We start from the raw sequence: 15,613 nt of genomic DNA on the forward strand, positions 1-15,613 counted from the left end.
CGCTGAGTTATCCGAAATTTGGGCACGCAGGTACAGGCGTGAAGTGCGTGCTACGATGGATTCACGTGTCCGTGTAAAGGTCCTGGCCGGACTGGACGTGAAAGACGCCATTCATTTACATGCGTTCATTTTCTAATTCTGACGTGCCTGTTTTTCATATGTTGAAGGTTTTAAGTAGTGAAAGCCTTAAAATAGAAATCTCTATTGTGAGGATCATGTCAGAAATAAATCCCCTCTTTCTGCAGTATCTGGTTATATACCAACTTTTTTTAATATATACACTCTTAATGCCCTTAAGAGTAGTGGAAAAACATGGTTTCCTTCACCTGATGGTGTAGTTTCTACAATAAATAGTTAATTGAACAAAAAAAAATAATATATGTAACAAACTGTGATACCGTGATAACCGTGATACCGCGGTATTTTCCGAGACGGTTATCATACCGTGAAAATCTCATACCGTTGCAACCCTAGTGGCAGGGTTAGGTAATGTGATCACAGTGAAAAGAGCACAGGAATGACATTTTACTTAATAAATCCCTTTTTTGTCCTACATAGTAAATGAACAGTAAAGTGATATATCACACTGAAGAAACGCATAAGAAATCATGTAGAACCAAAATACTCTGTAAAGCATTTAGGTGCTATTAGTATTTAGAATTAGCTTATCCTGTACAACAGAAGAATCTCTCGCTCTTCCTTTGCTTTAATTGGGATGGTCCTGATTAGTGCCAGTTTTATCTTTTTTTTTTCTTGATGTAAAATCAGCACTGGAACTCGGGCACGTGGTCCTTTCTGATTGCTTGATTATTATAAAGGGAAAAAACATAATCAAACAGTCAAATATTCATATTAACATCTACAACAATCTGATTTTAATCTGACTATAAAGCACACCGGATTAAAAGGCACATTAAGTGACACTAGTAAGGAACAGGGGTATCGCTATGTTTCCCTCCTAATTCAGCAGGTCTATTTCCACTGGGGGAGCCTAAGTAAACAAAACTGTAATTCCTAAAAAAAAAAATCTTTTAAAGTTAATCAAGAGCTGGATGTTAATCTACACAGATTTATCTCTTCCATTTGTTTACAGGAAGCTTAAATTTCTAACATTTTAGCATGTTTAGCAGCAGCGCTAGCCTGCTGATCCCACATAGCAGGCTACAGTCCAATTTACTCACCTCTGAACAGCAAAAGAGATAGCGCTTAGCACGTGTAGCGGCTAATGCTAACACTGCTCCAGCCTTGGTGCTGGAGAAACTTCACCGTATAACTCTGTACTTCAGTGGAGTGGCTTTACTGCTCCAGATTATAATGCACTGATGATTTTTGTGAAAATTAAAGAATTATAAGTGCACCTTACAGTCTGAAAAATACAGTAGTTCGTCTGCCTGATTTTATTTATTAATTTTTTCGTGTTCCCCCTTTTCCAGTTCACATACACTGGATACGGAGCTAATGTATATCGCATGCCTCCCCCTCGCCTCTCTCTCTAAACACAGCCGTGATATTCTCTCTCTCTCTCTCTCTCTCTCTCTCTCTCTCTGGTTCTCTCATTCTCTCTCTCTCTCTCTCTCTCTCTGGTTCTGGCAGGATTCCTCAACACTCCCAATTTATTCTTCTCGCCTCCGCCGTCGCCATGGTGACCGAATCCCCCCGCAAAGCTGCAGGGTCCCCTCCCCGTCTCACTATAGTGGTTCAGCATGGCCTCATATTGCTGCTGACAGCTTTTGTATGGTGGATTTTGTGTGGGATGTGTTGGGCAGAATGAAGGCATGTAACGGGGGGATGTCGATTTATTGGACAGTACTGGTACTGGACTGGGGTTGGGGTTGTCTGGGAGATTAAAAAAGAACTAAAGATATTCTTCAAATATTAAAGCAATTCTTAGTTATGAGCCATCAAAAATGTACAAATCTGTTTTTTTAATTTATTTATTTTCATTGGAGTCAGAACCGTTCAATGTGATAAAACCAATATAAAAACATTTAATCTAACATTTAATCTGTGTTTTTTTTTTGTGGAAGAAGCTTATTTTAACCTTACGAACAGCTTTTATACTAAACACAGAGCAAAACAACCTCATATTACAGGAGACAAAAATGTGAAATATAAAAATCCCTGCCACATAAGAGAGCTGCCACACTCTGAAAGTTTTGAATATCTTGATTAAATTTGATTAATTCAATTCATTTGATTAACCTCCCAAAGCTACTTTGGATCAGTTGGTAAAAGGAGGTAGCAAGAGAGAAGCTGTAGAGATATCATGCACAGTAGTGTTCCATAGCTGTATCTCTCTGTAAGGGTAGTTTTGTTGTATAATGGTTTATATTTGCATTTTAGATGCATGCAATAAATACTAAAAATCTTTAGTATTGTTGAGTAACATGGTTTGTAATTTGTAAATATTTTATTAATGTTTTTAAACCTTTATTTACAACCGGTGTTAAACTCTTTGGCAACCACTAGGTGACAGTATAATGGCCTCATAAGTGGACACCAGGCCTTTGTAGAGCAAAATATAGTGTGCTGTGTTCTAGACAACACGTTATGTGATGTCCACACATGTGGACGCCAGGAGGATCCTAGGAGGATATAAACTATTGATAAAGGAGCCTTATTTTAAAGTGGTACCATACCGTGTTTTTTTTTTTTTTTTACTTGACCCCTCTAATCACGCTGCAGTGCATGCTGGGGATTGTAGTGCAGCAGATAGTGGGCCAAATGGGCCAATATTCATTAATATAGCATTTTCGATGCATTGTATTCTTAATTCTGTATTTTCTCTTCTCTTCACAGATTGGCCTGAAGGCTCGTGCTTCTTCCTCAGCTTTCTCGGACGTGGGAACCCGTGGGATTAGTTTTAATGAATCAATATTCGCCTCTCGATGCCATGCCGTTCAAGTAAGTTCTTGTTGTCGCTGTTTTCTGTTTTCTGTTCGTCGTCTTTCTGTGCTGTGCTGAAGAAGCTCCTCAGTGTTCCTGCATGACCTCAGCGCATGACATCACGACTCGCACGACCTGCACTCAGGCAAATATTACAGTCGCCTACAGGCGCTCAGCGGCCCGGCGGCATAAAGGCCCCCGCTGTGAGCCGTGGTGATATTTATTTGCATGTGTCCTGATTTGCATGCTGCACTGTTTGAGATGTGTTTGCTGATCTCCGTTAGATACAGCCCCTCCCCTCCCTGCAGCCGCTGGTCCAGGACCAGTTCTCCCGCCGATAAAGCCCCGTCCCGGCCCCGCAGCCGTGCGTGAGAGTGGCGTGAGATCAGCGTGAGATCAGTGTGAGGAGGCTTTGTGCTGCAGGACGGTTGTGCGTGAAGCTGGCTGGCGTTTCTGTTGTTCTCAGGCTTGGCAGAGTTTCCCCCCTCCGTCACTCCGGGAGCTGCAGCTCTTCACAAAGACAATGAGGGGAATGTAGAATGTAGGACACGGAGGAAAGCAGCACATCACTGTTCATCAGCTGAGGCTGCAGCCAGAGCCCGAGCGAGCGTGCAGGCGTGAGAGTTTCTCTGAAACTCTGATTTTGCTATTTATAGATTTATGTTTGAATAAATTGAACATTTGTTTTTTTCATCTACATGCAAACTATGTACAACATTTCTCCCAAATTCCAAATAAAAATATTGTAAATATTGTCATTTACAGCATAAAGTATTGCCTGAAAAGATACCTAAAAAAGATGCAGAGCTTTCAGACCTCAAGTAATACAAAACAAAAAAGTACAAGTTCATATTCATAAAGTTTTAAAAGTTCAGAAATCAATATTTGGTGGAATAACCCTGAATGCTTTTTAATCACAGTTTTTGTTTTTATGCATCTTGGCGTCATGTTCTCCTCCACCAGTCTTACACACTGCTTTTGGATAACTTTATGCTGCTTTACTCCTGGTGCAAATTTAATTCAAGCAGTTCAGTTTGGTGGTTTGATGGTTTGTGATCATCCATCTTCCTCTTGATTATATTCCAGAGGTTTTGGCATGTACTGTATGTTTTTTTTTTTAATTAAACGTATTTTTGCAAATTGATTTACTGTTTCTACAGTTCAGGGAAGGCTTTCTGCTAGATTGCTGTTAGAGCGTTGGTTGAGAATTTGATTGCATGAGTTCTGGATGTTGGATGTTGGATCTCCTCAACTTATCCATCATTCCAGAGAACTCTGTTCCACTGCTCCACTTTGCTTTGTTCACTCGGTTGCTCAGGTCTTTGCTCTCCCTGATTGTTAGATGAGCTCTGATCTGTGTGTTTGAAAGGTCTCTGTGAAGAAGAAGAAGAAGAAGAAGAAGAAGACGTGGTTTAATGGGCGTCTAAATTCCAGCCCTTTCTTTGATTAATCTTCTTGTTTCTCAGAGCGGGACTGTCCTGAGTGTGAGATACCCGCGCTCTTTTCTTCCTCTTCCCCCGCCTCGTTTTCCTCTGACAAAAGTTGAGCCTTGGCCTCGTCTTGTAAGCGATGAGCTTCTTGACGATCCGCTGAAAGCATCAGAGGTATCCCAGCAACCCGTGCAAAACCCCTGCTTTATCCCACAGCTCCACAGCTCTCGCTCAGCTCCACAGTTTTTTTACATTTAAAATGTAATTACTTTATTCTGAATAGACCTGTGTTTTGGCAATAACTCGATGATATGATGCATTTCATGATACAGATATAGTCGATATATACAGCTTACCCCTTAAAACTGATGAGTTTATTTGGTTTTACCAAACTAAAAAAAAAAAAGGAATATAATCAAGAGGAAGATGGATGATCACAAACAATCAAACCACCAAACTGAACTGCTTGAATTTTTGCACCAGGAGTAAAGCAGCATAAAGTTATCCAAAAGCAGTGTGTAAGACTGGTGGAGGAGAACATGATGCCAAGATACATAAAAAACTGTGATTAAAAAAACAGGGTTAGTCCACCAAATATTAATTTCTAAACTCTTAAAACTTTATGAATATGAACTTGTTTTCTTTGTATTATTTGAGGTCTGAAAGCTCTGCATCTTTTTTGTTATCTTTTCAGCCATTTCTCATTTTCTGCAATTTTCTGCATTTTCTGGTGGTCATAATGTTATGGCCTAAAGGCAATATATTTTGCTAACCTTGATATTGAGAGTTCATTAAAATGAATAAGCAGATATATTAACTTTTTTTATTTAGGAAATGTAAGCATTTTTTTTTATATCATTTTAGCTTCAGTATCTGAGTATCCTATAAAAATTCCTTGTTTTTTTAAAAGTATATAACTTGTGTTCATATGGTTTTTAGATTATATCAAGTGAATAGTATGAGCAAATAATATTTGCTTTAAAATGTTAAACTTCTTGAACGATATGATATGATAAAAATCATTGTGATAATGATGGTAATAATTATCGTGACGGATCTGTTTTCTGTATTAACTGCACTGAATCAGCTCCCCCGCTGTGGTTGTATTGGGGGCGGGGCTGGTTGTGTCGGGGGCGGGGCTTGAGACGGACCCTCTTGTAAATCTCGTAAGTAAGCGATGAGTTTCTTGACAAGCCTCCTAACTAACGCATCAAAGGTATCCTAGCAACCGTTGCGAGCGGCTGACGGAGGCCCTGATTTAGTCGTCCATTGTGCTGCCCGTGCTGGCCTGTGTTGTCGTGTGATTGTTGGTGTGGAAGAATGATAAATGTCCTGCCAGAGGGAAGTGGAGGAGAAGCTGGGATTGGTCCGTGAACAAAGCCAGGCTCTACTCAGAACTACTTAAGATTCATGTTCTTCTCCAGTCTGTTCTCATTCTGCTCCTCCACCCCTCCCTCACTCTCTCTCTCTCTTTCTCTTCTTCACCTGACAGCTCTAATAAACTGATAAACACTACAGAGTTCCTCCTGAATCTTCACTCTCTCTCTCTCTCTCTTTTACCGTCTAAACCTCTTATCTCTTAGTATCTCTGAGTGTTTGGAACCTCAGCTGATCTTTACATTGTTTAATCTTTATCAACTTGCAGAGGTAAAAGTGTTTTGTAGCTGATTAATTTTTAATAAAGTCTCTCTGAGGCTACCATTGGGCAGTGCACCTCCTGGTGAGAGATTCTTGACTGCTAGACATACACTCAAAAGTAGGGCTGGGTATCAAAATTAAAATACAAAGGCACAGATTGAAATGTTTGGGTTCTACCAAGTACCGAAAGGTGTGTGTTTTCGATACTTGGCATGAAATGCACCAACTCGCACCATCTCTCCATCTCTCACTCGATCTGTCTCTCACTAACTCGTGCTGTCTGTCTCTCTCTCTATCTCTCACTCTCTTACTCAATCTGTCTCTCCATCTCTTACTCGATCTGTCTCTCCTTCTCTTACTCGTGCTGTCTCTCTCTCTTACTCAATCTGTCTCTCACTAACTCGTGCTGTCTCTCACTCTCTCTCTTTTACTCGATCTGTCTCTCTCTCTTTTACTCGATCTGTCTCTCACTAACTCGTGCTGTCTCTCACTCTCTCTCTCTTTTACTCGATCTGTCTCTCCATCTCTTACTCGATCTGTCTCTCACTAGTTTGTGCTGTCTCTCACTCTCTCTCTCTCTCTCTCTTTCTTACTCGATCTGTCTCTCTCTCTCTCTCTTACTCGATCTGTCTCTCTCTCTCTCTCTCTCTAATAATTATTGTTAATAATTTTGTATTTTTTTGGTTTAGGTTTGATAAAGTATTGTTTGGGTATTCGGTCCTGTGAATTTTGTCAGGACACAAGAACGAAAACCTGCACTGCTGGACTAAACCCAAATTGTCTCTAGTGAAGATTACAGGTTCTGTTTGGGACAGTGGTCAGGTTTGAGTATAGATGCCTCATTGTTTAAACTTCATGAACCACAGAACCAATAGGATGTATTGTTATCTGTATGTAAATTACAGGTGTGGTCTGATTAGACACTGGGTCTCACGCCAAGCAGAACCTTATATGAAAACCTATTTGTCCCCATGCCCAATAGCATCTCAAATCTCTTTTATCCTTCTTTCTCACTTTTATCTTTCTCTCTCTCTGGTTCTGTCATTACTGTAGTGCAGTGTTGTTGGGTAGGGATGGATGGGTGGATGGATGGGCGGAGCAGCAGGTGGATGTTTATGACTCTTGGCTCTCAGGTTGTGGATGGAGCCTCAGGGTTGTTCTCTCAGCTGCTGGGTTGTTGATGTAGCGTCGTGTTCTGATTGATGATTGGCTGAGAGGTGCTGAGAGAGGAGAATAAATTACTGCAGGGTTTTATTTACTCAGTTATTTTATGTACGATAGTGAAGCTCTTTCTCCACATAAACACAGATCAGCTCTTCAGTGCTCCTGTTGATCTGAGGGATTATAAATCAGTGTAACAGAGGAATAAACCCAACTAACATGACACCTGGTCCTCAGGTGTGTCTGCAGATGTTTGGAGAACATCTGTCCTGTTTCTTTCTGAATTTACTGAAATCCCACACTAATAGAAATGCACTAAATATTTGGCAACCCATCATAATTTAGTGTAAAGGCTGAATTTGTGGCTTCTTTATTTCAAGTCATATTATAAAAAATATATAGCCCCACACCATCAAATTAGAATAGCACTGCTGAGGTAAAATCTTGATTAAAATAGCACTGCTAAAACTGTTGACACTGTTAAAAAAAACCTGTTGAAGAAAAACTGTTATTATAATATTAGAATGAAAAAATAGCATTGCTGAAGGAAAATCCATATTAAAATAGCACTGCTGAGGAAAAACATGATTAAAATGGCACTACTGATGTACATTTAGAGCTAGACAATTTTTTATTCTTTCTTATAGTATCAACAATAAGCATATCAAGGATATCAGTACCTAAAGAACACAGACTCACCTGTACATTTCATAAGAGTGTAAAAATAATTTTTAATTGGATGATGTGCAGCAAAAATTAAATAAATCACTGTACTATATGCACTATAAACGAAAGCATATTTGATTAGCAGAAAAGCAGAATCTCTGCAGCAGCTTATTGTGTGTGAACGCTGCTGATTGTGCTACAGGTTTAAATCCAGATTTAAGATTACGGCGCTCCGAGACACGGCTCTTTTCTGTTTCAGGGTAAAATCCTGTAATCCCATTGGCCGCTCAGCCCGACCTGCATGCTCAGCCCTGATTTACCGCTCCAAAGCTCTTTTTGGAAAATATTTGGGCTCGTAAGTGGGTTGGGGTTTTGGGGTAAAAGGTTGTTTTTTGGCAACTTTTCACTGTTCTGGAAAAGTAGGTCAGAAAGGCACGAGCGATTACTATAAAATGATGTTTCAATCTGATCAGTTCACAACCAGTTGACAACACCCTATCAACCACTAAAGAACACCATAGGAGCTGCCTAAAATGTTGTTGCAATCACCCTACAACACTGTAGCACCCACCTAATTAACAAACAGGCACACGCAATATCATAACATCTATCTGGGTTATCATAGCAATCACCTAGCAACACCATAGCAACCACCAAGCAACACCATAGCAGGTAGAGGGAACAGTTAAAAAAGGCAGAATCTTTGTGTTTCCCCTAGGAAATGCATTTTTTTAGTTTATTTTATAACATAATACAATGATCTCAAAATAATAGAAATATTAGATATTTTGGCCACATTTTAGAGGATTTCACTTGATAATATTGAATTTATTTGCAGTGTTTGAGGAGAGAAAGGCAGGTCAGGTCAGGTTTAATCAGTTCACTCTGTTCGCTCTGTGGATCTGATGGATCTTGTGGAACTTCTGTTAGTTTTTATATTCTGGCAGAAATGCAGGAATTCCTGCAGGGCGTGTAGATTTTGGCCGTTTGATTGAACGTTGTGCCAGAACTGCTTCAGATCAGACTCAGTGCTGAAGAATAAAGAGGAGGATGAGAGGAGTTGAGGGAGAGAGGAGGGTCGAGTGGAGCTGATTGATTCAGACAAGATTTAATCTGCTGTAATGATATCGCTCTTAATCCCCTGACACGTACTGCTCTCTCACCACTCGCTCTCTCATCAATCTCTCACTCTCACCACTCACTCGCTCACTCTCTCACCAATCACTCACCGAACGCTCTCACCACACTAGCACGCTTTCTCTCTCGCCACTCTCTTTCTCTCTCACTACTCGCTCGCTTTCTCTCTTCTCGGATCGCTTGCTTTCTCTCTCACCGATCGCTCGCTTTCTCTCTCACCGATCGCTCGCTTTTTCTCTCTCACCGATCGCTCGCTTTCTCTCTCACACCGATCGCTCGCTTTCTCTCTCACACCGATCGCTCGCTTTCTCTCTCACACCGATTGCTCGCTTTCTCTCTCACACCGATCGCTCGCTTTCTCTCTCACACCGATCGCTCGCTTTCTCTCTCACACCGATTGCTCGCTTTCTCTCTCACACCGATCGCTCGCTTTCTCTCTCACACCGATCGCTCGCTTTCTCTCTCACCGATCGCTCGCTTTTTCTCTCTCACCGATCGCTCGCTTTCTCTCTCACACCGATCGCTCGCTTTCTCTCTCACCGATCGCTCGCTTTCTCTCTCACACCGATCGCTCGCTTTTTCTCTCTCACCGATCGCTCGCTTTCTCTCTCACACCGATCGCTCGCTTTTTCTCTCTCACTGATCGCTCGCTTTTTCTCTCTCACCGATCGCTCGCTTTCTCTCTCACACCGATCGCTCGATTTTTCTCTCTCACCGATCGCTCGCTTTTTCTCTCTCACCGATCGCTCGCTTTTTCTCTCTCATCGATCACTTGCTTTCTCTCACTGATCACTTGATTTTTCTCTCTCACCAATCGCTCGCTTTCTCTCACCAATCGCTCACTTTTTTCCCTTACCATTCTCTCACCACTCGCTCCCTTGCTTGCTTTCCCTCTCTTTGATCGCTCACTTTTTCTTACGACTGCTTGCTTTCTCTCACCACTTGCTCACTTTCTCTCTCACCAATCGCTTGCTTCCTCTCACCTATCGCTCGCGACTCTCACAACTTGCACACTTCCTCTCAACAATCACTCGCTCACTTTCTTTCACAACAATCACTTTCTTTCTCATCACTTGCTCGCTTTCTCTCACCAAGCACTCCCTTCCTTTCACCTATCGCTCACACTCTCTCTGTACCACATGCTTTGTCTCTCACCGCTCGCTAGCTCTCAACACTTACTCACTCTCACTATTAGCTTTCTCTCTCGCAACTTGGTTGCTCTTACCTCTCTCTCGCTCACTCTTTTCCCCCAGTGCCACCCAAACACCCTTTCCTCGCCCCCCTTTTTATTTCACGCCTTCTTGTTTGAATACACCTCAGTCCTTACCCAACCCCCCTTCACTCCCCTCCCCCCTCTCTCTCTCTTTTCTCTCTCTCTCTCTCGTTGTTGGCTGTGTAATGATGTGTCGTTCACAAGTGAGAGAGACCGTTCAGATCAATGCTTTAGATGGAGGTCAGGCTGATGCTGACCTGCTCCAGTGCCCTCCATATAACCTGCTCCACACCACAATCGATTATACCCTGAATTACCACACACAGCAAATATTCACTTTCTCAGTTATTAGAAAAGTGTCTTCGCTAGAGATTTTTTTGAGGCGCTTTTTGATCACTGATTGGACTCTGATCAAGGGCGGAGCTAGCTCCACATAACGTTAACAGGTAAACCTGGTAATGCATCATCATGTAGGGCTTCTTTGATGTTTCTGCATCGTCTCTCGTGAGGAAATTCTCTTGGCTAAGTTCCAGCTGAGAGAGCTTGTGAATTCCTGTAGCTACAGAACAAAACTGTGAAGCAAAAAGTGGAAACTGCTGATCACTTTTTTGGTGATGATTAAATGTGGTCTGAACCATTTGTTGTTTTGTGGTAATAGCTGCGCACTGTATGGGCTAAAACATGCACTCTGGAGAGGGGCATCTGGTTAGTAGGGTTTAAAGTGTTTATTCTCTGTCTTCCAAGAGGCATGTTTGGTTTTTGCAATGTAATGTAATAATGTAATTGTAGTGTAATTACGGTGCGCGGCAGTGGACAAATGGGTATTTTATTAAATGTGAAGAGACGAAAATCAAACAGGACTAAAATTACTGGAGGAGCACGGAGTTCAGAGAAAAACAGTAGATAATTCAGCCTGTAATTTACTCAGAGGACGTCTGAGAAAAACACGTACATGATCGTTCTGGACAGGAATAAAATCACAGAGGCTAAAAATCGCCCATCAAGAGAAAATTACATTAAAACCCCCATGGAGAGAGTATGCTAGAATTATGGTACCTTAATAAACATGACTGTTGCAACCATACTGTCCAGATTAAAGATCTAATAAAGGGAAGGTTTCCATCTTTTCAGAGCTTTTAGAAGAAAAGAAAAATTGTCCCAGAATTCTTCACTCTGGAGGCTTATATTGAGCATCTCTCAGAATAAACCAAATCAATCTGCTGTAGCTTTGTCTGGTCCTGCTCTCAATTGACCTTCCAGATCATTCTGAAGCAGAAACATGGAGACTTTGAGAGGAGAGGATTGGACCTTCTGATTCTCCAGCTGTGTTCCTCATGGTGATGGTGGTGGGGGTGGTGATGGTGGAGTTGGGGGTGGGTGGGTGTTTTTGTTATAGTTGTTGGTTTTGTTCTTGTTCTTTCTTCCCCTCCCCCCACGCAGACAAATGGTTCACTGAAAATCACATTTACACAGTTTTACCCGAGCGTACACCATCAGCCAGAGGCAAGATTTTTGGGTCAGCTCCTATATAAAAGTGATACATAAATATGTTAAGTTTAAAAATACTTGGTAGAAACAAACCTTAAAATTACTGATGTGTGCATAATAAAATTGACTACATTTTTTTATTAATAACAAAATCATTGTATAAATTTATATAACCCATCATATTTATGAATTCTGAATAAAAGAACATTTCTTTTTTTATCCAATCAGAACAGTGGGATCTTACAACATAGCAGTATTGGATCTAGTGGCCGGGGTTTAAACAACACTAAGTAAAACACTTCTAACACCAATTTTTACATGTAAACTAATCATTTAAAATCTATAATGCGTTTTTGAGAATTTATATAGTAGTTCAAAACAAAATACAAAACAAGATACAATACATCAGTATTTCCTTACGCTACCTCATCATGTGGGAGATTGGGTTCAATTCCTGCTCTGGGTGACTGAATGCTGCGTTAAACCAATCCTTGGGCAAGACTCCTAACACTGCATTGGCTCAACTCTGTAACAGAAATAACCATGTAAGTCGTGTAATAATACCGTAATAATGGTATGAAAAAAATGCCATAAAAATAAAATTTGTGTAAAAGGAAATTTGACTTTTAATCCAATCAGAACAGTGGGATCTAATGATTATTGGTGGGCGGGGTTTAAACACAACACTAAATAAACCACTTCTGACACCAATCTTTACATGTAAACTAATCATTTAAAATCTATACTGTCTTTTTAAGAATTTCTACATTATTTAAAACTAAATATCACAATACAATACAATATTGATATTTGTTTACACTCCTATCGAGAGCGGTGGGACTGGTGGGAGTGCTTCCTGTGTGAAACAGAGGCGTCTGCTGTCTCGCTGGAGAGCAGCTCTGTTCACCTCATCACTCAGACTCCTGTGTGCCCGTCTCCTCGCCCACAATCGCCCGTTGTTTCACTGCATCTATTAATGAAATCACCCATTATTTAAGGGCTGACCCGTGACACGGCCACTTCCTGTTCTTGTTTCGGGCCGCGGCGGCCGGTTTCAGAACGAGAGGCGTCGGACGTCTCTGACACGTTTTGTGAGAGCAGATTGAAGCCGCGTCAGGACGTTTCCGCCATATGTCGACCGGGACGCGACCTCCGACCTCCAGCTCATCAATCCCGGTCCGCTGTGAGGTTCTGAGAGCTGCCAGTGTGAGACGATGGCACCTGACACAGCAGAGTGTGAGAGAGGGAGAGAATGAGGACGCGAGAGTGTGTGTGCTTGTGTTTGTGTGTGAAAGTGGGTGAGGCTTGATGCAGAGTGTGTGTTTATTTGTAAGAGTGTGAAAATTGAGGACAATTGTGAATTGCTGAGGCGCTGGTTGTGAGTTTCGGTGTTTGGGGTGAATTAGTGCAGATCTCAGCAGGGCTGCTGTGAGACGTCCGTCAGGATTCGCCCCCAGGCTGCAATATCCGGCCTCATCAATACAAACACTAACTGTGTATCAGCATGTCTGAAGCAGCGCTGCTGAGATTATTTAATAATATAAGTAAATGTAATATACTTATACAGCTCCTAAAACAAAAAAGAAACCACTTAAAAATGCTTCTTTGATTTTACCAAATGTAAAACCTCTGGAATATAATCAAGAGGAAGATGGATGATCACAAGCCATCAAACCACCAAACTGAACTGCTTGAATTTTTGCACCAGGAGTAAAGCAGCATAAAGTTATCCAAAAGCAGTGTGTAAGACTGGTGGAGAGAACATGATGCCAAGATGCATGAAAAACTCTCTATGAATATGAACTTTATTTTTTATGCATTATTTGAGGTCTGAAAGCTCAGCATGTTTTTTGTTATTTCAGCCAATTTTCTCCCAATTCAGCTTCTACTCAGCTGTAGTTTCCCCATCATTAGTGATCCCCCAACACCAGGAAGGTTAGCAGAAGACCAGCACAAGACTCCTCCGATACATGTGAAGTCAGACTCCGCCTCTTTTTGAGCTGCTGCTGATGCTGTAGCATTGCCGAGTAGCATCACAGCGCTAACACTCGGAGGAAAGCAGCACAGCGACTCGGTTCTGATACATCAGCTCACAGACGCAGCCTTGTGCTGATCCACATCACCCTAGGAGTGATGAGGGAAAAGAGAGAGCGCCATCTACTGTACTGTACCCACCCAGAGAGAGACAGCAAGGACAACTGTGCTCTCTCAGGGCTTCGGCAGCTGATGATGGCAAGCTGCATGACCGGGATTCGAATCAGCGATGTCAGGATCATAGTGGCAGCGCTTGTCTCTTGCGTGTGCGTGTGTGAAACTCTGTGTGAGAGCCGGTCTATCTCCTCTCATGCTGAGTCTGCAGTGAAGTGAACGGAGCTTCAGCTCGGTCTGACCCAGTTTATAAAAACGCAGCTCAGCCTGGAAATCTGGATCCGACTCGCTTTTTTCAGTGTTTTAATTTTTTTTTGGAGATGCTGGCGGTGTGTGTGTGTTTGTGTGTGTGTTTGTGTGTGTGTTTGTGTGTGTGTTTGTGTGTGTGTTTGTGTTTGTGTGTGTGTGTGTGTGTGTGTGTGTGTGTTGGGGGTGTGTGTGAGCACATGTGATGGAATTCTGTCTGCATGAGCTGCTGTAATTGTCTGGTGTTGGTGGGGTCGCCCCTCTGACTGGGGGGGTGTATAGTGGGGGTTTTGAGGGGTTTAGGGGGGTGATTGGGGGGGGGTTGAAGTGATGCTCCAGTGCTCTCACTCTGACCTAATTTGAATTGTCTGGCAGATTGTGTGTCTTTAGCACAGAACCATTATCTCCGTTGCATCGCCGCGAGCCGCCAGCACCACCATTACTGTACACACTCTGTACACGCAAAACTGTGAGAATCATGACTTATGCTTTTTAATGTTTGGGCAGTTTGTGATCAGGATTAAAGATCTGGATTAAAAATCGTTCATTAAGATTTGCCATATTATTAAAACCACCTGCCTAATACTGTGAGGTCCTCCTTGTGGCACCAAATTGGCTCTGACCCTATGAAGCATGGACTCCACCAGACCTCTAAAGCCGAGGTGACCTGTAGTGTAGTGTATTGTAGTGTATGAAACACCAAGACTAACTTGTGTTGAGAGATTCACTATCCATATATTCATCCCAAATTAAACTATATCATCGCTGTCCAATAAAAAACAAGTATCTCCAATTTTTAGATTACTAAATAATTTAAATTTGAACTGTCCTTTACATTGTGCCAAAATTTCTTGATGAATAAACCAACAGAAATACGTAAAAATGACCTGATATAAACTAATTTCTTTTTTTTCCATTGAAAGTTTAGAAGTTTTTTTCTCCTTTCTCCTGTAAAATTGCTGTTTGGAAAATACTTATTTTTCATTGGACAGCAACAATATATAAAATATTACCATACCATGTATATATACAGTATATAATTGTCTTGGTTTTCAGGATTATGACACTTAGCTGAGTATAATCTTGTGCAAATGATGACGTAGAAACATCATAAAGTATTGGAGCGGCTTGACAACATATTTCACCGTCTCAAAATACAGAATTCTCAAAAGCTTCAAAATGAGAGAAACAGCAGAACCTGGGATTTAAGTGCCTTTTTAAAACACAGACATATTTAAACATGAAATATTGTGATATTTAGTGAGTAAATATGTTGGAAATATGTTGAGTTTGTGTGCTTCTGGCAACCAACCAAGCTAAATGTGAACCGAGTAAGTGAGCAGCACTTAAAGAGGAACTCTTTTAAAATTAAAATTTGACTTTTGAGGTAGTAAAGCATGAAAGAAAAGTAATAACTAGAGTACTAACCATTGTTGAATAGCCCACCTCCGCTTTCCTGCAGCTTTCTGAGATCCAGTCATGTTTTGCAGTTTCTCCAAACAGATTTTAAAGGAATGTATAACATCTCATTGGTAGAATCTGTAGAGCCCTGACCTTTAAAACGAGGCATTAATAACTTTAAAACTGCAAAAATGCTGTA

The 15,613-nt window shown here is 41.3% G+C and overlaps 1 protein-coding gene across 4 annotated transcripts in view; it reads left to right on the forward strand.

The window, feature by feature from the left end:
* The window catches only part of sema4d (sema domain, immunoglobulin domain (Ig), transmembrane domain (TM) and short cytoplasmic domain, (semaphorin) 4D), a 266,298-nt gene that overhangs the window by 23,289 nt on the left and 227,396 nt on the right, over window positions 1-15,613 (forward strand). For all 4 annotated transcript variants that reach the window (XR_007425050.1, XM_049466338.1, XM_022676661.2 and 1 more), the window contains exon 2: window positions 2,800-2,904. Coding sequence is in view for 2 of the 4 variants with exons in the window: in XM_049466338.1 (XP_049322295.1) it covers window positions 2,867-2,904 (38 nt within the window). In the remaining 2 variants the exon portion in view is untranslated. The remainder of the gene's footprint in view (window positions 1-2,799; window positions 2,905-15,613) is intronic.

Source organism: Astyanax mexicanus, chromosome 17 (genome assembly GCF_023375975.1).
Source record: "Astyanax mexicanus isolate ESR-SI-001 chromosome 17, AstMex3_surface, whole genome shotgun sequence".
In the NCBI taxonomy this organism is placed as follows: Eukaryota; Metazoa; Chordata; class Actinopteri; order Characiformes; family Acestrorhamphidae; genus Astyanax; species Astyanax mexicanus.